The sequence below is a fragment of the Aphelocoma coerulescens genome, chromosome 5 (assembly GCF_041296385.1).
Source record: "Aphelocoma coerulescens isolate FSJ_1873_10779 chromosome 5, UR_Acoe_1.0, whole genome shotgun sequence".
Lineage (NCBI taxonomy): Eukaryota > Metazoa > Chordata > Aves > Passeriformes > Corvidae > Aphelocoma > Aphelocoma coerulescens.
This window is the reverse complement of record NC_091019.1, coordinates 51,455,610-51,479,707: the sequence shown is the minus strand read 5'-3', so window position 1 is coordinate 51,479,707 and position 24,098 is coordinate 51,455,610. Positions and strand designations below refer to the sequence as shown.

Genomic DNA, 24,098 nt, shown 5'->3' with positions numbered 1-24,098 from the left:
TTGTAATACTGTCCTGTCATAATTAGGTGTCAGGGTGTTCTTATTTTAAAATTTTACTCTTTAAATACTATTGAGGTTTGTATGATCTGAAATACATTGCCTGAAAATACTCTCCCTCTCTTTAAAGGATACCTTGATTGTGTGGTCTGAAGCTGAAAATTATGATTTGGCACTTAGCTTTCAAGAAAAAGCAGGATGTGATGAAATATGGGAAAAAATATGTCAGGTAAGTTTGATAAATGTTAGATGGAGACAACCTAATTCATCTTAATGTTTGTGTTCAAAACTTTTAGGCTGTTCTGAGAGGCAAATTTGAGCAACAGTAGATAGAAAGTAAAAACTATCATTTTAGCCAGCTCTCCCAAATTTTGCATTTTTTAAATTTGAAAACTTTCTCCTTCCTCCAGAAATTTAATACAAACCTAATCTATGTTTTGGGTACTTTTTTGGAGCTTTTTCAGGTCTTTCTGCTTAACATAACTTTTTAGCACTATTTTTGCCCAAGGAAGTGTAGTTCAAAATGAGTGCTTAAAAAGTTGCCTAACAAGTGATGTCATAATTAACTTTCTTCTGGTTGGCCATAAGGGAAAAAATTACCTAAGTTTTATTGTAGAGAGAAGAATGTATGTGAGTTCTTAGTTGAGTTTTAAAACGTATTTCTTATAGGATGTACCGTAAAATGTAATTTTATATATGGTATATGTAATAAAACCGTATTTTATTTACATTTCTCTTTCTACATTTCTCATTCTTCTGTTTCAGGTGAGGGGAATGTTGAGTTTCTCTCAGAACTTCTTTCCATGTAAATGTTTCCAGGCTAAGAAAGAGTGATCTGATAGTAGGAGATAGCTCTATCCCTGTATTATCACCTTAAAGATAATGTTTTAAGAAATCAAACAATTTATATGTAGCATGTATATATTCTAACATATGTTTTAGCACTACAACCAGATGATCGTATAGTCACTGAATCAGTGTTGTTTGTGAATAATATTTGTTGGGGCATTAACTGTTGACCCAAAAGAGTTTAATCAATGTATTCACTGATGTTAGTCCACTTTATCAGTTCTTGTTTGGTTTTTTTATTCCCTTCAAAGCATTACAGCTTCTCTTAATTCTGTGCTGCATTGTGTGGGATTTCTCTAAATTATTCTAAATCTCTGCACTCTTTCTGTTCTTAACAAACATTTAGCTCTCCCCACTCTGTGTTTTGAAGTTTGTTCTTAGTGATTTCAGAAATAAAGCAAAAGAAACCTGGTTTCACAATTACATGTATATCGATTACTCCTTTTTTTAAGAATGATTCTTTTCAGCACTTTACCACTTAGGTAAATTAAGTACAGAAACATTTCCAAGAACCTTAGCAGTCAATGGCCCAAAAGCTGAGGACAGAAACAAAGTGGAGAAAAGGGGAAGTTTTGTTCTTAGGAAACACCCAGATAGGAAGGCCAGCTTCCTCACCCTCATGTAAAGATCTAATATTTTTGTAGGAGACCAGTGTCTTTACATCCTGTTTTGAGGCCATGCTGTTGTATTTGTGTCTAGTGTACTTTATAGATCTTAAGCTTCCTCGGTCATTAAAACTTCTGAAAGGAAAGCTTTGATATCCTTTATAGAGAAAGTGGTTGCTGCTGTATTAGCAGAACAATACATGGGGTTTAGCAGCATTCGAAGTATAGGTTTGCTGTTAGAAATGAAGCATTATTTCTCCCAGGGGTTTTTTACCGATATTCAAGATTAAAAAGAACAGCACCTTCCACTGTTCTGCACAGCAGTGCCTCTCTGAATTTGACACATCAGACTCCAGGGAGATGCTAAAATTCAGATGTTATTAAAGCTGATATACTCTGGTACCCAAGCATCTGTGTGATTTTTTACTAATTCATATTTTCCACAGTTTCCTCATATCTCTGGAGAGATCTTTGCAAGTCCTGTGCATTATTTTTCTGACGGTCAGTTTTCACTATTCTTTTGTCAGTGTTGGTTTGAGCTTTTTTGTTCTTAAGAGAAGATTCTCTGTCTCTGTTGAGTATTTAGGAAGTGCACAGTAATGGATTTTGACTTGCAGCTCTCCAGGACTGAAAACAACAGATAAATTAGCAAGACTGGCCTCTCTCCTCTGTTTGAGGTAGTGGAAGCTTTGAAAAGCATCAAGAGCAGTTAATAGCCTATAGATAAATGTTTAAACTACCACTAGAATAATGTAATACAGATTTGCATTTGAAAATCTGTCTGCAGAGAATAAAGACTGGAAACAAACAGCTTAGTTCAGTAGTCTATTAAGAAGTTGCTGTCCATATTAATAATTGCAACTTTCTGGTTTTATTTGAAGTACTCAGAAAATACAGGTTTTTCCTTATTCTTCCTCCCGTTTTTAGAAAATAAATAAAGTTAAATGTCTAATGCAGAAACAGTTCTTTAAAGCTTTCTATTTGAAGAAGTCTTCTCATTATCTCTGTTATTTTCCAAACCAGCTATGCTCAGTGTCAGACTAGATTAGCATTTCTATTTTGCCCATACAAAGAAAAAGTGTGTGATACTTAAATGGTGTTTTTTAAAAAGCATTCAAGTAGCAGTAAAATTAAACTCCACTTTTTGACACATCTTATTTTGCAGGTTCAAGGCAAAGACCCTTCTGTCGATATTACTCAGGATCTTGTTGATGAATCTGAGGAGGAACGCTTTGATGATATGTCATCACCAGGTCTAGAATTGCCATCCTGTGAACTCAGCCGACTAGAAGAAATCGCGGAACTTGTGGCATCTTCACTGCCTTCACCGTTACGTCGTGAAAAACTCGCACTAGCACTGGAAAATGAGGGTTACATTAAGAAGCTCTTAGAAATTTTTCATGTGTGCGAAGACTTGGAGAACATTGAAGGACTACACCACTTATACGAAATTATTAAAGGAATTTTCCTTTTGAACAGAACTGCACTTTTTGAAGTCATGTTTTCCGAGGAATGTATAATGGACGTAATTGGATGCCTAGAATATGATCCGTCTTTATCACAGTCACGGAAACACAGGGAATTTCTGACTAAGACAGCAAAATTTAAAGAGGTGATACCTATATCTGATCCAGAGCTGAAACAAAAAATACATCAGACATACAGAGTACAGTATATTCAAGATATGGTCCTACCCACTCCCTCAGTTTTTGAGGAAAATATGCTATCAACACTTCATTCTTTCATCTTTTTTAATAAAGTGGAAATAGTTGGCATGTTACAGGTAAGTTTCAAAAATTCATAGTCTCTTACTTGCGCTTGGGCAAAGAAAGTTGGGTAAATACTCCTGGAAAGATTGAGGTGCTTCGGTGGAACCTTCACTTCTGTGGTTCTGTAAGTGATTGTGGAGTGTGACAGAAAAGGCATGGATTTGAGTACTGAGTTGTCAAATACAGGTTCTTTAATTTCTGGGTTTGGACTAGATTCTCTGTAACTGATTTAAATGGAGCAAACATGTGGAATATTGAATAAGGTTCTTTGGAATGAATAGTACTGTTTGCACTTTGAATATTTGATTTTAATGGGAGTTTTGAGGGTTAGTTTTTCTTCTTTATTTTGGGACTTTTTAGTCACTAGACATAGGGATATCTTTTGTCACATTACTATGAAAAAGATTACTTTGCCTAAATTTCACAATATAATCTCCTACCACGATGTAGCTGTTGCTAATTTCTAAGTAAATTAAATTAGCTGTTTGGAAAGTACAGATTAAGAACATAAGACTGCTTTAGATGCTTGAATGTTTTCTTAGTTTGTCTTAGTAAGTCCCTAAATAATGCTGCTTGGAATTACCAGTTTTTCATTAAGTATGTCTTACTGCAAATGTAAAGAGATTATTTGATATTTTACGTAGCTTACCCATGTCTTAGATGTTCTGCACCAACCCATGAACTTCCTGAACGGTGTTAGAAGTGGGTGGCACATCTCAGTAAGAGGAGCTTTCTAAAGCTTTCAGCTAACTCAGCAGGGTGTTACAGCACTTGTATTTTGGTTTGTAGAAGTTAATTATCATTATCTTATTTCTCCCAGAGTTTAAAAAATGAATAGTCAGTGTGTTTGTAGGGGCTGTCTGATCTGGAGAAATGGACCAAGTGTTAGATGTTACTGATTGGTTTAACCTTATTTATCTTCAGTTTGACTCTCAGGATGTACCCTGTATAATTTCATGGAAGACATAGCAAAGGAGAGTGAAAATTCCTTTTGCAAACTCATAAAGCAAATAATTGTCAAAACTAGGCCTCACAACTTTTCATCCATCACATTCAGTTATCAGAATACTGATATTACTTAATCCACTCTATCGGAGCTTTAATCTGTCAGGTGAAACACCTGGGCCATCTTCAGTAGTACTAGGCCCCAGCTTGTGCCCAGGTGAACCAAGCTGTTCATGTCTGTATGTGTGTCACTGATCAACAAAGTCACAGTTGCTTATCTGAAACAGTTAGAAGGCCTTAATCGTTTTGGAGTTGCCAATTTGAAGAAGTTTCCAAGTCTGGCTTTGAGAGAATGTTGGTGAAGATCCAGTTAAGGGATCTCAGCTGGACCATTCAGTATGACTATTGTCTCAAAAATGTCTTGCCCTCTTTGCAACAGTTGCTAAAAATCAAATTTCTGAAGATGGTACATTTTGACTTGAGAAGGAGGAGGGGAAGAATTATTCAGGAGTCTTGGTGACAGTGGCTGATTCTGAGAGGGGTCTTGAGAAACTGGGCAAGAAAAAAAGGGCCTGATCCTGCAAAATCATTAAGGGTGTGTTTGCCAGACATCCCAAGATAACTTTATTGAGGACTAGTGACTGATGAGTTTCATTTTTTTGTCTCTTACAACTTGTGTTAGGTTAATGGATGTAGAGCAGGTTTAGGTTAGTATACCAAGGTTTAGTATGGTTGCCAGACTTGTTAGTTGCAGTCTACAGTTGAAATAAAGGCTCAGATCTGATTTTGATTTGTTGTGTGACAGCAGATTTTTTAACCTTACCTTCACTTCTGTTGCTGTTCTCTGTGGTTGAGAATAAAGTATGTTTCATGTATGTTGGAGCCAGAAGAATTAACATTGCATTTCAAAGTTAAATAAACATTTCGAATTGTTGAAGTGCTTTTCACAGCTTTGAGGAGCCCAGAATGATAGCACACAAGAAAGATAATACATGCTGTGCTATATTGCATTTCCTAGTAGTTTCACAGTACAGCTCTCTAGCAAGGAGGGAGAACTCCCTGAATTTATAAGTAAAAATCTGTTGGAATTAATTTGATGTTGTTGATCAATTTTTGGTTTTGAGGGAATTAAAAAATACTCACAAATTATGTGTCCATTGCATTTCTAAGAGTTTAAAAGGTTTGATTGACAATTGATTTTTCAAGTTCTTGCAGTGTAGCTCTAACCCAAGGTTTCAGCCTACTTACCTGGCATTTATTTATTCATTGATTCATAGAGCAATAGGTCAGGTTGCACTCTTCTGTAATCTCTGTACTCTAGTTTCATTTCAGCCCCCCATTCCTACAGTCTGTGTATAAAATGTATGATGCTATTGCTTCCCATTTCTTTAAGCAGAATAAATAATGCTCTGAGAACTGAATTATAATACTTCTTTTGTTGGTTTCACTTCTGTAACTAATTCCTAAGGGCTTTCTTCCATTTGTGTGTGGTTTAACTGCGTTCCTGTAGCTGGTATCACAATACTTTGTGTGTGTGGAGGGGGTGTTACTTCATGAAGAATGTATAGTTCTCTGTAGTTCCTGCCATTCATTATTTTAGATCATCTCAGATCTTGGTACTCACTAACCTTACATGTTTGCTTAAGAAGTGGTTTCTTTTAGAAGTCATTATTAATTGAAAAGACTCTGGGATGCTTTGTGGTAGTTTATTGGAAGCCATGGATGAGATCTCAAGTTCTTAGTTGATGCATGATAAAGGTTGTCAGTGCCTTTGCTGTTGACTTTAGGTTGTCTCTCTTGGACCATTGAGGATGTGAAAAAAGAGATCTCTTCTTGGAAAGTTTCACTTGGCAGAATAAAAGTAGACTCCCTGAGTAGCTGATATCCCATGACATACTGCAGCTCTTATGTATACAACTGAGTTGTTGGGTATTCTGTTCTTTTCTCTCTCTCTCTGGCTGTGAAGGAAGGGAAAACTGTTACCTCCATCATGGAAAAACAGTGAGCTGTAACAAGGCCTTTCCATGTCAGGCTGTGTATTAACCAGAGTGGCACCTTACAGTAGTCTCATCTCGATTAACTCAGCCAGACTTCAGTTTCAGAGAAGTGACTAGAAGTTTGTACAAGACTGTACAGATTGTGTCTTAGGCTTTTTGACAGGCTGAGTGACTTTACTAAAAACTACCACTGTGTTTTATTTAAGGCATTTATGGTCAAGATAGGCCATTTACAGTCATTAAAGGTCACTGACATTTAAAGTCAGTTTTTAGTTGTAATTAATGAATATTGTAAATGAGAATATACTGATTCTTCAGAGGTCTGGCTTTATTAGAGAGACTTTGTATGTGTTTAAAAAAAATAAATTCTGTAGTCACGGAAGATATTTGCTTCCATGATTTTGCTTTCTTTGGTAGGCAAATAATTGTTGCCCTTTTGTGCTAAAACCAAAACCAGAAAATAGGTAACCTTTGGCATTAGGGTTATGAACCATATTCTTCCCTCCTTCTTCATGAAGGTTAGCTTTTCCATAAGCTTTATAAAAATGTGCTTACATTGATAGGCTTTTCTGAGAACTGGAGGTTAGTTTGTGATTGGATTTTATAAGATAGGTCAATTTAAGTGAGCATGTCACCATCCCACTAAACTGCATACTGTTGTTGCATGATGAATAGTAAAGCCATGAAAGCAGTATTTCCAACCTGCAGAATTAACTGCTGTGAAAATCTACTCAGTTACAGGTTTTTTCATTCACAGTGTGTAAGATACGAGAGAGGTTTATAACATTTTTTTGCAATTTCAGCCCCTCCTAATATGCTCTTACTGCTTGGGGTCCAACCTGTTCTAGTCTTGAGATGTCATAGCCACCAAGAAACCTTGCTGAAACATGGAGTTCACCAAGTTTTGAGAGTGGGGGTGGGACAGGTAAGTGGTGTTTCTTGCTTTATATGACGCTCTTTTGCAATTAAAAAAAATACATACTGATGTTCACACTGGAGGCCACCAGTTCTTTCCCTTTGTATTATTAACTAGTTCATAAAAAAAAAAACTTGCAAAACTGCGCCATAGAGTGAGCAAACACTATTTCCTTCTGTTCTCTCCCCCTTTTCTCATTGGTGTGCTCTTTTTGCCAGCAAGATGATGTGATGTTTTTATCTTCCAGAATAAAGAATATTGTTAGGATTACTTTTGGGTATGTGCATGTAGACTTCGGGGTCTTTAGTTTTCAGAGAAGGAGAAAAGTGGACATATGTTAAAATAATTTTTGTGCCTGGTAGAGCAGTGATCAGATGTATTATTGTACTGGTAAATCAGAATTTTTAAATACAGAAATCATATTACTGGTAGTCCCTATATCTCTTTCCAAGAGCTAAAAAATTGCAGGCATTTAGGTACATCTGTATATTTTACTGTATTTATGTGTAACAATAGGCAGGTTTTAATTTTTGAAAGTGGTTTTACAGGTAGTTGCTTATTCTTAACAGAGTCCTGTGGATGCAAACATAATTATCTGTAGTTGTTTTAGAGGAAGAATTGTGTTAGTGCATGTTGGTAGTTTTTCCCAAATCCAGTCTTCTTTCTCATAGTAGTTGGCTCAGTAATAACTGGGAATTTACTTCCAGCAAAATTCACCATGCAGTGAAGTGTAAAAGGATACTGCTTTCTGGGGGAAATGACTTGGTGAAAGACATTTGTGAGTGGTGCATGCTCATGATTTTTGGGATTAACTTCTTTGTTGTAGAAAATTATTTTCCACGTGTACAGAAACTACAAAAGTGATTTGGTGGATCCTCACTACTCTTCCAGCATGTCGATTCACGTGGAAGTAATGCGTGATGAAGGCATGTGTGGAAAGGCAGTCTGATATGAAGGAGATTTTAAACTAAGAAATCTTCTGTGTGGTAGCAGGACGGAGTGTGTGTTTGAAGTGGTATTTATCTGTTTGCTAGTAACATTTCATGAAAATTTCACTTTATGGGCTAAAATACTGTTTCTGCCGAAAATGACTGTGAAGGTGGAATTTAGGATGGAATGTGTGCTCTCTTTCCAGTTTAGGTGGTGTTGAGTTTCTTGGATGGGTTTTTTTGAGATAAGTAGGTTTTATGTCATTTATCTGTAATCACAGACACAAAAGCATCTGATAACTGAATGTTAATTACCAGAGAGGCCTGGTTTTCAAGAATCCTTTTTTAAGTGCCTTTTGGGAGGAGGATGACTACTTTGAAAGTTGAATCACAAATGTAAATAGTGTCTTTTTTTGTGACCCTACCTTACCTGTGGGTTTTCTTGTTTTTAAAGTCATAAATGATTGAGTGAGTAGTTGGCCTGGCTTGTTTTTATCTTCATGAGCTTTGAAATGTATTAAATCCTAGAAGCATCTACTTAGAACTTGCAAAGCATAAATGACTATACTTAGTGTCTGGTATACACATAGTTTAAATGTTGCACTTTTAATAATTTCTGTGCCTGGGGAAAGTACCTAGAATCCACAATTACATCATAAACTATTGTTTGCAGTTTTGTTCTCTTGGAAAACAGTTGTGACCTTCACAGCTTCTAAGATACAGCGAAATGTGTTTTGATACTTGTCTGCGTGAAAAGACCACATACTGCAGAGAATAATGCATTTGCACTGTGTTCACAGACATATTTTGGGGGATTTTTGAAAGCTGAAAAAAGAAGAAAACATGTAAATTGATGTAATTCTAGCATTGAGTGTTGGTGCTTTGTGACTTCTAAAATATGTGAACTCTGTTCTCAGACTGTGCATTTCCACAGATCCTGGTAGTATTGTTCAGAAATGTTTCTTCAGATATATTGCCCTTGTCAGTAATTTTACAGCTTGAGAGAGAGAATCTTGTATTTAGAATGTTCTTTGCAATGACAATTTTTCTATGAATGTGAGAGGATTGTGTCTCTTCTCATGAACAGCAACCTGTCTGCCTTTCATTAAGCATCTGGAATGAGATAAATGCTAGAAGCTTTTCAGGGCTAAGCCATAAGTGTGAAGTTAGTAATAAGTTGTTTTTATTTTCTTGGAATAAGTGCCATTTACTGCATATTATGCATGTAAGGGTGGGATGTTTCAAATCACTCAGATCCATCTTAACTTGTCTGATTTTAAATAGGTCATGGTTGTTTTGAAGCCTGGAGATTTCAGGTAATCTTGTTAATTTAAAAGTGCAAAGTATTTAATGGAGTTTGGGAGAGGACATGGCATAGAGAATATTTCAATATTATATTTAATGATGGATTGTAAAATACTGTATTGTGGTCTATACTTGGAATGCTGAAAAATAGTTACATACTGAACTTCTGCAAATTCTTCCTGAAACATTAAGTGCCAGCATTGAAGTCTTTATCACTTGCTAGTGTTAAGTTCCCTCTACAAGTCCCATATGTTTGCAAGCCCAATACCAGGGTGAGTGGGTTGCCCTCTGCTGCAGACAGCCACATCTTGAACGGGTCAGGAATGTGGCAGGATATGGTCAGAGAGCTGAGCTGGGGTCCTGCCCACGCCTTCCTGCCCAGCCAGCTCCTGCCTGTCCTGCTCTGCCACGTAGTGCCAGATGTGCAGCTTCCTCAGTGAACTCTATCTCTGGGACACTGAAGTCTCATAAATGAGACCCACATACCACCAACAGTACAGGGTCTCCTCCTTCCACAACATAAAAGCCCCAGTTTGATGCATTGGGTGATATTGTATACCCCTGTTTTTATTTTTCAGAAGTACACTATTCATGGCTCTTACATATGTAAGAGCCATGGTTTGCTGCTGCTGCTGCTGTTTCCATTATTTTTTCGCAGTGATCACTCTAAGATAATTTTGTGGTATTGACTTGCCTTTCTTTACTCTCAGGTATTATGGAAGAGGTGAAAAGTTGCTTTCACAGTGAGAATGGAAATAGAGGTTATGCTTTCCAGCTGGGGATAAGCATGCATCTTTTCAATAGTTTTCATAGATAAGATTAATTCTACATCTTGATCAAAACAGCAAAAAGAGAAATGAAAGCAAACTATGTAGCCTTTCCTTAAATGCACTGCTAATCATGGAAAAGAACCTGCATATTCTTCAAAAGACCTGGATTTTATGGGGTTTGGTTTTGTTTGGGTTTTTTTAAATTAATTTTAGTGACTTAAGTATGTCAGTATGTCTACTGTGGGTTACTTACGTTACCTGTGATGTCTAATGGGTTAAATATTAGAAAATTTAGAAAGCCATGTAACAGCTGGATAGCAGGTAGTCAAACATCCTTATATTCTCCCATCAAAGCTTAAGGTATGTTTCTTGAAATCAAAGACCTTAACAGTTGTTTTGAACATATTTGACTGTTGATATCTGAAAATCAAAATTTACACCTGTGCTTGATCCTCCAGAGTGAATTTTGGTATACTTCAAATGAGGTCTCTCCTATCTCCTTTTGTTTGGATTTTGAAATAGACACAGAAATAGCACCTGAACTTGTGTCCAGAAATCGCTTTTCTTCATTGTCTGTTGGGTCAGGTTAGGAGCACAGCTCAGCATCAGACAAGAGGAAACATGGCATATTCTAAATGTAGGGTTTACATTATAGTGCAGTGAGATATAGTAGCTCATGCCAGCCTGTTGTGGATTTATCTGTGTTGTGCAGTGCCATGTAGAGATCCTGATTGTGTTGTGGCAGTGGTACAGCAGCCTTAGCATGGTGTGCTGTCAGAACTGAGGTACTCACTTTCTCAGCAAGGCTGCATGGTGAGCCTGGATGAGGTATTGAGGTAATCCACAACATAAGAAAGTTTTTGTGTGTATATCTGAAGTACTTTCATGGTTTTGCTTTATGCAATGCAAACATAAGCAAAGCAGCTTGGATTTCTGGCACTGTGGTTTTGGGATGGAGGGATTGTTGCGCATGGTGTTACTGACATCACACGAAACAACACTGGCAGCTTTCTGAAAAAATATATTAGTTTCTGATGTACAGGAATCCTTCTTAGCAAGTGCTGTTTTATTATTGTATAATATTGGGAAAAGGATGGGAGAAAGTTTATTTCTGTCTTAATAATCTCCTAGTTGTTAGGACTGTAAAGTTCATGGAAAGCTAAGTGTTGCTGTTTCGTTCAATCTAAATCTTTGTAATGTGTTTGCAGCTGTTTGCAGTTTTGCTAAGGTACAGCAGTGTGAAAGTAATGGAATGGGTTTTGATTGCTGTCAGCCAGAATGCCCAATAAATTCTGCATGTAACAGTTGTTTTGATTTGGTCTCTAGAATTCACCCTTTTCACAACATTGAGGGGGAAGGAATCTCACCTCATTCCTGCTGTTAGGTGGCTTTCCCTTCATTGTGTTCTTGCTTTTGTCCTGCTGCAGACATCTAATACCATTCCAAAGATATAAATGTATGAGAGTGTGTGCACGCATAGGGCTGTGTGGGAAATCATGTTTGTAAGTGTATGTAAATAGCTGAAGCAAGGGTGGTGTGATTTAGGGGGACTGACATGTGACAAGGGGGAAGGAAGTTGAAGAAGGCAAAGACAAAACAGAGTTGCAGTAGAAAGTAGAAAAAGGGCAACTAGAAGGCAACACAACAAACATTGTAATTGAGAGTGAATTGTTGGGGGGTGGAGTGATATGAATATGATTAAAGCTCAAAAACAAGATATTAATTTACTTGAAAATTGAATTAGAAAGTTGATACGGGTGTGATTAATTACAATATACAAACATATGTTCTCTTCATTCCAGGAAGCATGGTCTAGAAGAACTTTATATTATACTTGGATGCCTTTTGATATTGTGAAATAAACAAATGGTATTGTTTTGCTTTTGTAGGAAGATGAAAAATTTCTGACAGACTTGTTTGCACAACTAACAGATGAAGCCACAGATGAGGAGAAAAGACAGGAATTGGTAAGAAATCTTTAAAATATACATGTGACAATTATCACAAAGTGACATGTGCATCCCTTTTTTTTTTTTTTTAATTACTGACTGGTATATTCCTGGTTTTCAGGTAAATTTTCTGAAAGAGTTTTGTGCATTCTCACAAACACTGCAACCTCAAAACAGAGATGCATTTTTCAAAACTTTGTCAAATATGGGCATACTGCCTGCACTAGAAGTCATATTGGTAAGTCATTTCAATTCTATTTGTCATAACAAGTTTGTTTATCTTCAGAGAGGCTTTTTTTAAAAAGTAGCTTCAGCACAAACTTCAGCAAGTGCTTTTCTTTTTATTTGCTTCATTTAGCTTGTCCTAGCTTAAGATTCAGAATGTTCAAAATATTTTTGTAAAACTTTAAAAGCTGTTACAATATGTCATTGGTAAGTGCCTTGGCATTCTTCAGTTTTTGTTTTCTCATTTGCTTTCCTAGCTTTGCTTGCTTTTTGGTATCCAAATAAGTAAGCAAATAGGGAAATAGATCAAAGGGCAGGGAAACCATAAAATTTATTTTACCTAACTGCTGTCAAATCTACAAAGAAGAAGTGAGAGTTAACTTAGTTTTAGAATATGGTTTTAGCAATAGTTAGGTATGATTTGTGAAAAGGAATTAAAGCTGTATGTTTTCTGGTTCCATTTAAGCTTTTCAAGAAAACGTAAATGGTTTTATTTGACTTTCCCAGGGTATGGATGATGCACAAGTACGAAGTGCAGCCACTGATATATTTTCATATTTGGTTGAATACAACCCATCCATGGTACGAGAATTCGTCATGCAGGAAGCGCAGCAGAATGATGATGTAAGTAGAGAGTCCTCAGAAATGTGTGTATTGTTTTTGAAATTACTGGGTTTTGAAATTACTGGTTTATATTTATGACTCTGTGAATGACATGAGCCCTTGTTTTAAAGAAGTATGGAATTTGGTCACAGGATACTGAACTGCTTTGTGTTTTTTAAAGAGTTCTGTGAGGTGAGATGAGTGTTCACCTGTTCACAGATGCTTGTTGCATTGTATAATTTCAGATTTGGCAGAAGGGAGTACCATTTGAATTGATTTTTCTTTCTCCCCCTCCTCTTAGGATATATTACTCATTAACCTCATTATAGAACACATGATTTGTGACACAGATCCAGAACTTGGAGGGGCAGTACTACTCATGGGTTTGCTTCGTACTTTAGTTGATCCAGAAAATATGCTTGCCACTGCCAATGTAAGTAAATACCTTCAAATGAAATTACGTTAGGTTTTTTTAGAGTATTTGATGATATGTGTTACATATATATTTTTTTTTTTCATTCCTTAGAAAACAGAAAAGACAGAGTTCTTAGGTTTCTTCTACAAGCATTGTATGCACGTTCTGACAGCCCCTTTATTGGCCAATACTACAGAGGACAAGCCTAGCAAAGGTAATGACACTCTGGATTTTGGGCACATCAAGGCTGTTGAAAGTCAATGTCTAGAATAACTGTCAAAGGATATTTTCTGTCTAAAAAATTTGAGTCTGAGATTATGATACATAGTTCAAAGTAAAATGCTGATTCATTATTTAGTCATTTGAATAATGCATAGGCATAAAAGCAGAGAAACCTGATTTAAGAAGTGAACAACTTTTGCTGCAAATTTGGCTTTAGCAAAAATTAAAATACCTGTATAATTTTTAGGAACTCATGGGGCAGTTCACTGACATAGACTTGTAAACATGTCTAAATGTTTTTTTAAGGTCAGGGATTACTAGAAATGTTGCAACATTTCCCCTGGGAAGGTGTGCTGAATTTGAGGGTATTGTTTCTAGATCAGACTAAGAAAGCAGAGATCAGTAATGAACTAACTGTTCATGCTGGCTACTAGCAGCAGTTTGAAGACCCCAAGATATTTCTTGCACAGTACTTTAGTTAAAAGGCATTATAGATCACATTTTTGGTGCAAACTCAGTTAAGATACTGCATATGGGGCAATAGTTTATGATGTAGATGTGTGGACATCGTAATGTGATTTGGTTAAATAAGCCTGACTGCTTGTGTTAGGGTGAAGTTTTGTACTCTGAACCTTCAAACACCAATTTAAGAAAAATGTAATTGGTTTCATATTTTAAGAGAGTTTCTTGCCATATCTGTATTTATAGAAAATACTCAATCCATAACAAGCTTGTTCAATTTCTGTTTTAAAGACTAAATATATCCTGCAGCATGTTCCATAAAATGTCTATGGGAAAATAAAAGAACTTGGAGATGTTTACTGGAGTGCAGTTGGATATTTGAAGTTAGCTTCTGAAAGCAGTATTCCAGATATGTTAAATTATTTTGATTTTGTTTTATTACAGATGATTTTCAGACAGCCCAACTCTTGGCATTAATACTGGAATTGCTAACTTTCTGTGTAGAACATCATACCTATCACATAAAAAACTACATTATTAACAAAGATATCCTGCGAAGGGTACTGGTTCTCATGGCCTCAAAGCACGCTTTCTTGGCATTGTGTAAGTTTGAAAGCTAAGGAATAAACTAGAATTTTGTGAATGTGAACTGATACATTTCTTCACTCTGCTGGAAAACTGTTCATAGATCATGACAATTTTTGACTGAATACAGAAATTCTACTGTTATAGTCTATGTTTCTTATACTAGATTATAGATATATCAGCTACTATTAGTAAATAATTTTGCAGTTTTAGATACCTTTTTATCCTGAAAAAAGAAGGATTTTGCTTCATCTTAGTGGAGAGGGGAATTGAAGAGATGGTATGTCAGTATTGAATATACTAAGAGAAGCATTGAAGTTTTGATGGTTTTTTAGTAGAAATTATCAGAGGTAGTTAATTAGAACTATGACTACCTGACTGTGTTAAACTGCACAGAAGTTCAGTGTGCTGCTCTTCATACAATGGTAGTTTCTTGACCATGCTCAGCCCAGTAGTGTCAAAGCAATGTGACTTAATTCTGGAGGCAAGTAAGAGATTTTCTCTGTAGTTCAGTTGTGCACATAGAGTTAAACAAAGCCTTAAGTTGACTGGGCAGTACCATACAATAAGAAGGACCTTTTACATTTTGTAACTGAATAACCTGTACACATGGCTGCTAAGCAAAATGTGTTGCCAGGTGATACTGTACTTTCTCTTTATGCACGGACATTTTCTCACTTGTGTACACTTTATAGTTTCAGAAAGAGCTTTAAACTGGTTGTAAATCAAGCCTTTGCCTTACTATATGTGTGAATAAAATGTCGTTTACTAATTTTAAAATTAGATAGTTTATATCCTAATCAGATAGTACTAATTAAATCTAATCAAACATTTGAATAATAGGGATGATAAGCAAATTTCTCAGTTCTTTACTGAGAAAACGTTTTACCTTTACTGTAATTTTAAAAATCAAAAATAGATTTTTATATTAGCAGTAGTATAGTTAAACAATACTATATGAATCCTTCAGTGAACAGAGATCATTTCATTTGTACAGTTATGATGAAGGATTTCTTTATGATAGAGTAGATAAGTAATCAGCAGTATAGTCAGGAGTATTGAGAAGCAGAGAACAACTGAACGTATTGCTGTATATGAACTGAGGCTGTAAATTGCCCTAACTGCTCAGTAATTTCTGCAATTTTGCTTTTAACTTTAAAAACTCCTTTGACAACACATCTGTTTCAGGTGCCCTTCGTTTCAAAAGAAAGATAATTGGGCTAAAGGATGAATTCTACAACCGTTACATAATGAAAAGTTTTTTGTTTGAACCCGTGGTCAAAGCATTTCTAAATAATGGTTCCCGTTATAATCTGATGAACTCTGCTATAATAGAGATGTTCGAATTTATCCGAGTGGTGAGTGCTATTATATGCTGAAGATAATTACTGTACTGTTTAGTCTTGTAATTCAAGATTACTTTTCTTTTTGCTTTTGCCCTAAATTATGCTATCACAATGGGACCATGTGATGCTGTATTTATATGAACCTTGTTTTATATCACTATTACAAATTTGTACATGTTCTTTTTTACATTCAAACAGTACCATTACTTGAAGATTAAATTCACTTGATACTGTACTCACAGTACCCAGATTTGCAAAGGCAGCACTAATCAAATCTCATCATGCAGATTGGATGGGCTTGTTATGACAGGAATATAATTAGAAACTACTGCTACAAACCCATCAAATTTAGCTGTGCTCTGTAATGTCAATTCAATGGAATATGGAAATACACAGAAGAGCTACCAATCTCTTTTGATTGTTTTAATGGAGTGCTACCAAGTTCCTTCCATGGAGAGTCTCTAATGGGGCCAAGCTAGGGTGCAGACAGTTGTAGAGGAGTAAGTCACCAGGCATGGTCACCTCTTGAAATCTTCAGTGTTGGTCACCTCTTTTTTCTTTGAGTTGGGACTCAAGGTAATTCCAGAATAAGATGACCTGATCATCATGAAACAGTTGATTGAAAACTGGTTTTGAAGCTATGAAAAAAGTTCATCTTTGTAGGTGGTTGTGACCTGTACAGTGGTGTATTGGGTTTGCATGGCAAGGTTTTGGTGAGCAGTGGCTAAAGGAGTGGCTTCTATAGAAGCTGCTGGAAGCTTCCCTTGTGTTCAGTAGAGCCAATGCCAGCTGGCTCCAAGATGAATGTGCCGCTGGCTCAGGTCAGAGCAGAGATTCCCCTGCAGCCTATGATGATGTCCATGGTGAGACAGCTATCCCCCTGTAGCCCACTGGAGGTCCATGGTGGAGCAGAGATCCACCTGCAGCCTGTGGAGGACCCCAGGCCAGAGCAGGTGGGTGCCCAAAGGAGACTGTGACCCCTTGGGAAGCCTTTGGTGGAGCAGGCTCCTGGCAGGACCTGTGGAGAGAGGAGCCGCACCTGGAGCAGGTTCACTGACGGGACTTTTGATCCCATGAGGGGCCCTTGCTGGAGCAGCCTGTTCCTGAAGGACTGCATGCTGTGCACTCTTACCAGTATAAAAATATCTCTAAGTTACAGTGGGAAAGACATTTTAGGCTTGAGTTGGGTATAGTTTTTATCAGGCTTTAGGTTCTGTCATATTTTGAAGGAGATACTGCTAGAAAATTGATGTTTTGCTAATCAAATAGTTGAGGCTCTAGATTTTTAATTACACTTCTAATACTCATTTTTGCATAAGCTAATGAATACAGTGCTTGCTATGGCATTCTCATTTCAAATACTTTTTATATTGTATTAAATAAACTAATTTGAATGAAAATAAGTCACTTTATGTTTGTTTCTTCCTATAGGAAGATATAAAATCATTAACAGCTCATGTAATTGAAAATTACTGGAAGGCACTGGAAGATGTAGATTATGTGCAGACATTCAAAGGACTGAAACTACGATTTGAACAACAAAGGGAAAGACAAGATAATCCAAAACTTGACAGGTAAAATGCACTAAATGTTCTTAATAGTATATTGATGCTTTAATTATCTTACCAGACTATTGATGGGCTGTTCTCTTATACTGGGAAATGGAGATAATTTAGACTCCTGCTTGCATCTCAAGCCTTGCTGAATTTACTTGATTAAAAGTGTGATTTTCAAATATGTTGCTACAGACTTTTGATCAACTTTCAGGAAATGTTAGTTGCTGGACCCCAAGTCATAATGCTAATTTATCATATCTTAAATGTATGTGCACTACTTTAATGAGGTTGGAAGCCTACCAAGTATCTCTACCGAGTTCATTTATTTAAATAGCAGATTTCCACTGCTGATTTGAAAGCCTGCTCAGTTGTGAATTACCATTCTGTGGATTTTTCTTTCAAAAATTTACACATCAGATTTCCTTTTATTTTAGTTGTGGGAATAGATATTTAGATAGGTTTTATCAAAATGCCCGAGGAATAGAATAGCCAAAGAAATTTTCAGAGAATGCTTTTTTTGTCCCTGTTAGATTTGCTGATGGAGTAAGAACAATCTGATGCAAAGCTTGAATAGTTCCTTCCATTTGCCAGAACAAAAGTTCCCTTCCATAGTACACAGGTGCCCAAGGTTAAAAGGTTGAGATGTATAAAAATAGGAAGTTTAGGCCTTTTTGCTCCATTTCTTTTTGGTTTATGTCTAGTTTCATTAAAACAAAATGACTGCTTGTGTGAGCAGATGAGTTACTCTTAAGAATTGTTAGCAAGACCTGTTTTTGTTCTGCTGTCTTGAATTAGTTTGGAAACACAGTAAAATTAATTCTGAGTAGTCCTACTAGGATATCTTGAAATTTCAGACTTCTATTTCCTGCCACAAGATTTCTTAATACTTAAATTTGAGATTTGTACAATTAAAATGAGACTGTAAGTGTAGATTTATTTTAAAACATTGAAGCACTTTCAAGAGCATGTGCAGGATCTGCAGTTTTGAGTACTGAGGTGTTAAAAGTGAGATGTTATTATTTTGGCTTATGTCAGCTAAGCTTATGACAAACAGCTGAAATTCAAGGCTGTGATTCTTACTTACATTAATGCATGTGTGGGAAAGAATACCCAGCTGCTTTCTTCAGCAGTTTCCATCCAGTATAGCAAGTAAAGCTTTAGTTTTTTTCTTGGCCTAAGTTGAACTAAGTGGTTGTGCTGCATGAGTTTACCCAACAGAAAATAGAGCTTCAAGAGGTCTGTAGCTCAACCTTCTTCCTACATTTTATATAGTGGCTGCACAAGTCCTGTCACAATCCATGTAATTTTTAAAGTGAAAACCCAGAAATAATAAAATGCACAAATAACAAGAATCTGTTTACATATTTTAGCAAAGAAAGTTCAGTAAGGAAGGAGACCAACATTTTGTGGACATGGGCCACAAAAGTATTCATTAGAGTTCCACTTAAGTCATAGTTTTGTGCTGTTAGCAGAACTTGAGTGTAAATATAACATAAAATGATGCAGTATGTATAGATAGAGATGAATGATAATGCTGGCAAGCAACTTACTTATAACGAGATTTATTATTAAAAGTACATTTAGTGTTTTTATTCAATAGTGTGTAATGTTCTGATTTTTCCCTTGTGGCTTTTTCCTGCAGTCAGTAATGCAAATGTCTAGGTTGTATTATTAACATTTTGATCCCAGCAACACAGACTTCATGAAAAACATGAAATTTCATCCAGTAAATTGTGAAGTGCTTCATCAAATGCTTCATCATGCTGCTGTTGGAAACTGACTGTTAAAATCAACATCTAGCAATGAAAATGTTTTCAACCTCTTTTCCACTTCTCCTGCCCCATTCTTGAAGGGCCACATCCCTGTCCCTCTGCTCCAAGACCATAATACTGCTTCTGTGAGAAAAAAGTACGGTGGAGCTGAAATAAACCAACGCTGATAATAGATCAAACAGGGAGAGGTAGCAGTTCATATCCAAGGCCCTGAAAAATGGAAAATACTGATAAGTGACCAAAAGTTGTAACAGATGGATGTGGCAGAGAGAGATAGCTTTCTTTTAAATGTATCTTTTTAAAACTGGAATCATATGTAAGTTAGATTTTTTTTTTTAACTTGTTGGACCTGAATACTAACAGATTACAAAATGCTTTCGGAGAATAAGTCTGTATTTCTAAACTCTTTGTTTTACAACTTTTTATTTACCAGTGCAAACTGATAAACCAAGTCTGAATGCAACACTTCAGTAAGATTTATTAAAATTACTTTTAATAGTGCTGTTTATGTGCTACAGAATTTTGTACTGATCGAGTAGTCTGTGCTATTAGCAGAGTTGTACTTGATTCTTTACATGGAAAAATTTATAATGATATTTGCATTGAAAATACAAAGGTTCACATTAGGGAATGATTTGCTGGTGTTTTTATTGCTCTGCAGTGTATGGATCTGTAAACTGTCACTAAGTGTCGAGTAGAAGTTTTATTATTGAGTTGATTTTTGAATCTACACTTTTCAAACTTACTGTTTTGCAGCATGCGCTCCATTTTGAGAAACCACAGGTACAGAAGGGATGCAAGAACCCTGGAGGATGAGGAGGAAATGTGGTTTAATACTGATGAAGATGATATGGAAGATGGAGAGGCAGTGGTGCCCCCTTCTGACAAGCCTAAAAATGATGAGGATATTATGGACCCTATCAGTAAATTCATGGAAAGAAAAAAATGTAAGTGATGAGAAGATGAATGCCATAACTTGTATTATTTAGTCCTACTGCAATGACGGATTTGCATGTATTTATTTTGAAATTGCAACATCAATTTGGTGGACCACCCTTTAAAACAGTTTTGTTGTCTTCAAAAGCAGAATGTGTTGTAGATTTCTTGAAGCATTTGAATTTAAATCTTAACTGATAGTCAAGTTTTTCTGTGTTTTATTTGGGTTATAATTCAATGTTATGTATCGAATATATATAATACTGGTTTATAACTCAAATTTTTCTACATAAATGTTCAGGTGATACCACTGGTAGAACAAAAGTGTTCATTCCTGGCCAGTGACAACAGCTGGTAGGTGGTACAGTAGTATGGAAAAAAGTCTATGATGACTCACTTAATTGAGTTATACATAAAGACATAAAGTATTAAGCCTTTCCCCAACAGTGATTTGTGATTAAATGTTGGACTCAATGCTTTACTTTTGCTTTTTTTTTTTCTTTCTTTCCAGTGAAAGAGAGTGAAGAAAAGGAAGTTCTTCTGAAAACTAACCTTTCAGGTCGTCAGAGCCCAAGTTTCAAGCTTTCTTTTTCCAGTGGTACAAAATCTAACCTTACCAGCCAGTCATCTGCAAGTAATCTGCCTGGATCCCCTGGGTCGCCTGGGTCTCCAGGCTCCCCTGGCTCACCTGGCTCAGTTTCTAAAAGCACATCTCAGATGGCAGCTATTACAACTAAGGTAATTTTGAATGGTTGTAGGTTGACTTCATTGTTACAGAGTAGGAATTTGCTTTTGCATCTCTCTGAAGTTTGTGTGAGTCCTGACACGTTAAGCAGTAATGGACTGTCTGGTTTGTGTGAGCTTCTTATCTGGCCTTCAGCATTTTTAACAAGATCTGCTGTATGTAGAAGAAATAAAAGCTCTTCTAATGCTCAGACTAGTCAAGTAGGAAGCATGCCACTAGTTGCTCTTAGCAGTGATGTTTACTGTGAAATACAGACAACACTGTACTTCTGTTAAATTGCACTGGGATATTTGACAGGTAAAAATAAATATTTTGGAAACATAGCCAAATCTTGGTAGATACCACAATGCCCTGCTGCATCCATTGAGGATTTCCACTATCACTACTTTTTACTGTTCAGAATTCTATAATTTACCTATATGAAGGAAATAAATTGCATTGAATGCTGATTGCTGTAAGCCAGAACAATTTCTGATACCCAAGTGTGACATTTTTACCTTTGAACTGACTTACAGTTTTGATTTGGAACATACTGAAATAGAAGAAGAAAGCCCCTTTAAAAGAGCATTGTAACTTGGAGTGAATATTCAAAACAAGCATTTTTAAATACACTTTAGGACACTGTTGAATTTTATCAGATTTTTGACTACAAATGTTTGAACTGAGTCAGGAAAGTAGAGGGACTGCTGTTTTCCCAGAACAGAGGGGCAGATAAGGTAATGCTGATACAGTGCAGTTCAGATAATGAGAATTTATTTTCATAACAAATGTTTCCACTTCTGAAAGGTGAGATATGTATATCAGTTGTTCAGGTAATCTTGGAATAACACTGATTCATCCTTGTTTTGCAATGCTACCATTCAGCTTGTTTATCTAACATCTAGTGAAGGTAAATGGAGGTTTAGGTTTTTTCTTTCTTCTACTCAACATGGCTTTTGTATTTGGATTGCATTATGTTGAAAACACCTGGATTAGAAGAGTTTGGCTGATGGAAGAAGCTAAGGACACTTCCTCTAAATCCCTCTGTGAAGGAAACTGCTTGCATGACCCAAGAGTTAGTCAAGGACTTTTTAAAGGGATGGAATTGGCTTGGAAATCCATTCAGTCTGTTAGAGGTTTGTTCTCTCCCAGACAGTGTAATTCCTTGAGTCTGAAATGGAGTCTTTACATATGGAACATATTGGATTCAGTATTGACTCCACAAATTCAAGTAGTGGTGGCAAAAGAAAAATGTTCAGCTTACAAAGGGAAACATGCAGTGCACTGGAAAACACTCATGGATTCAGGCATAAGGTGTCTTACCTTCTTTCAGAGTAAAACATGCCACAGCTGCAAACTAGAAACAGTGTTGAAATTGGGTTTTTCATTAATTACCAGATGTTGTTATTTTAGGTGTAGTATACTCAGTGTTATGTGTACGTGACTGTACAGAATATGTGTAATTGTTTTTCAAGTTGTATTTTGGTATGCAGTTGACTGAAATGTTCTGGTTTGGATGTCCATTATTAGGTACCTGAGTAAGTAATAGGACCTTTGAGTAAAGTATTTAACTACAACTGCCATTGTAGTCAAATGCTGGTTAAGCTTCAGAAATTGCTTAACATAGTATAGTTAGGGGAAGTTTCAGAAGTTCATGCTGCTGCTTTTTCATGGGTCCGGAGCTGCCTAATCCTAAATTTGTGGGTATTTGCAATATAAGGGAGTTTTTAATGTTACTAGATACATTTCATTTTCAGCTGACAAGTTGTTTAAACTTTGTAACCCATACACCTCATTCAGTTACATTTTTCAAAAAAATTCTTAGTCACTACCCAAGTAAACTAACTTTTGTGAAGACAACGTGTGTCCTAAAAGTATCATAATTCAAAAATTCAAATTGAAGGATATTCTGTATTTGTTTCTGAAGTGCTTCCAGATTGCTCAATGTAGTCAGCTCTACTCAGTAAAAATAAACTATGTCTTCACACATGGAGCTGCAGTGACACTTAGCAAAATTATGTAGATTTTTGGCTTTACCTAAATTTCAACTGGAAATATTTCCAGTTGGATAAGTAAAACCCTATTTTGGCTTTATTAATTTAAACATTTTTCAGAGAATGTAATTTTCATTCATGCTGAAGGATTTATTTTTGTTCTGCTTAGTTTTATTCAAAACCACCTGAACCAGTGTGCTTATGGCAAACATGTTACAATACAGTCGTGAACTATTGATGTGCAAACATTTTCTTAATTACAATAATTGTGACTGTCTTTGTAGGGAGGCCTTGTTGGGCTTGTAGATTATCCTGATGATGATGAAGAGGATGATGAAGATGAAGAGGAAACTTTACCTTTGTCAAAGAAAGCAAAGCTTGAGTCATCATAATGGCAACTGCTGAAGAACATTACCAGTTGGGGAAGGATTTTTTTTCCAAAAACAAAACAAACCCACAGCAAAGCAGCAATCTTTTGTGAATTACTGTGTATGACACAGATCAACCTATACAAATGGATTTCTGCCAATCAAGTGCCAATTCAAAGGAGCAGAAGAAGGAGAAATACTTTGTTTAGGGGAAGGACTTACGCCTTTGAGTTCTCCAGCTTGGACCACATGTTGCCCTTTTCTCAGGGAAGGAAATGGAAAACAAAACAAAACAAAAAAAAAAGAAAAAAAAGAAAAAAAAAAAAGCCAACAGGGCAGGAGTTTTGTTAGTGGAACTCTGGATTGGCTGGTCAGTTGCTACAATCAGAATATGCTTTCTTGGACCATGGATGAGACTTCTGAAGAAAAGGCAGGTTTTGCCATAGTTCTTCACTAGTTAAGAATGCCAGCAGTTTCTTTGTATAAAAGAGACCTGCCTTTGAAATCGTACATTCTGAACATTTTACTCAAGCTACAACAGGTTTTAAAAACCTCTGCGGGGGAGGGCCGAATATAAAGTTTCCTCTTTTTTTTTAAATCTGTTCCCTTTGCCCTTTAAACTGCAGAAATTTTTTTTGAGGTGGGGGATTTGTTTGTCCCTTCTTGATTAAAGATTGAGTGGAATTCTAGATGTGGTCACTTTCGTGTCATAATTTTTTTTTGCCCCCCTGAGTGTATGCTTAGTTGTTGAGTATATATTTGGGACCATTAAAATTTTTTGATGTAATATAATCTCACTGTTGTGCTGGTACCTGTTTGACACTGTGTAATTTTGTTCTGCATCACAGTTCTTACTGTT

General features: G+C 36.2%; 1 protein-coding gene across 3 annotated transcripts in view; it reads left to right on the top strand.

Annotated features, from left to right (window-relative positions):
• The window catches only part of PPP4R3A (protein phosphatase 4 regulatory subunit 3A), a 41,709-nt gene extending 17,781 nt beyond the window's left edge, over positions 1–23,928 (top strand). For all 3 annotated transcript variants that reach the window (XM_069018099.1, XM_069018097.1, XM_069018098.1), the window contains 13 exons: positions 128–226; positions 2,617–3,234; positions 11,972–12,049; positions 12,153–12,269; positions 12,764–12,880; positions 13,161–13,292; positions 13,386–13,488; positions 14,403–14,561; positions 15,732–15,901; positions 17,321–17,463; positions 19,974–20,164; positions 20,665–20,891; positions 23,156–23,928. In XM_069018099.1, the coding sequence (XP_068874200.1) occupies positions 128–226; positions 2,617–3,234; positions 11,972–12,049; positions 12,153–12,269; positions 12,764–12,880; positions 13,161–13,292; positions 13,386–13,488; positions 14,403–14,561; positions 15,732–15,901; positions 17,321–17,463; positions 19,974–20,164; positions 20,665–20,891; positions 23,156–23,263 (2,262 nt within the window). In that variant the 3' untranslated portion in view covers positions 23,264–23,928. The remainder of the gene's footprint in view (positions 1–127; positions 227–2,616; positions 3,235–11,971; positions 12,050–12,152; positions 12,270–12,763; positions 12,881–13,160; positions 13,293–13,385; positions 13,489–14,402; positions 14,562–15,731; positions 15,902–17,320; positions 17,464–19,973; positions 20,165–20,664; positions 20,892–23,155) is intronic.
• The last annotated feature ends 170 nt before the right edge of the window (positions 23,929–24,098 follow it).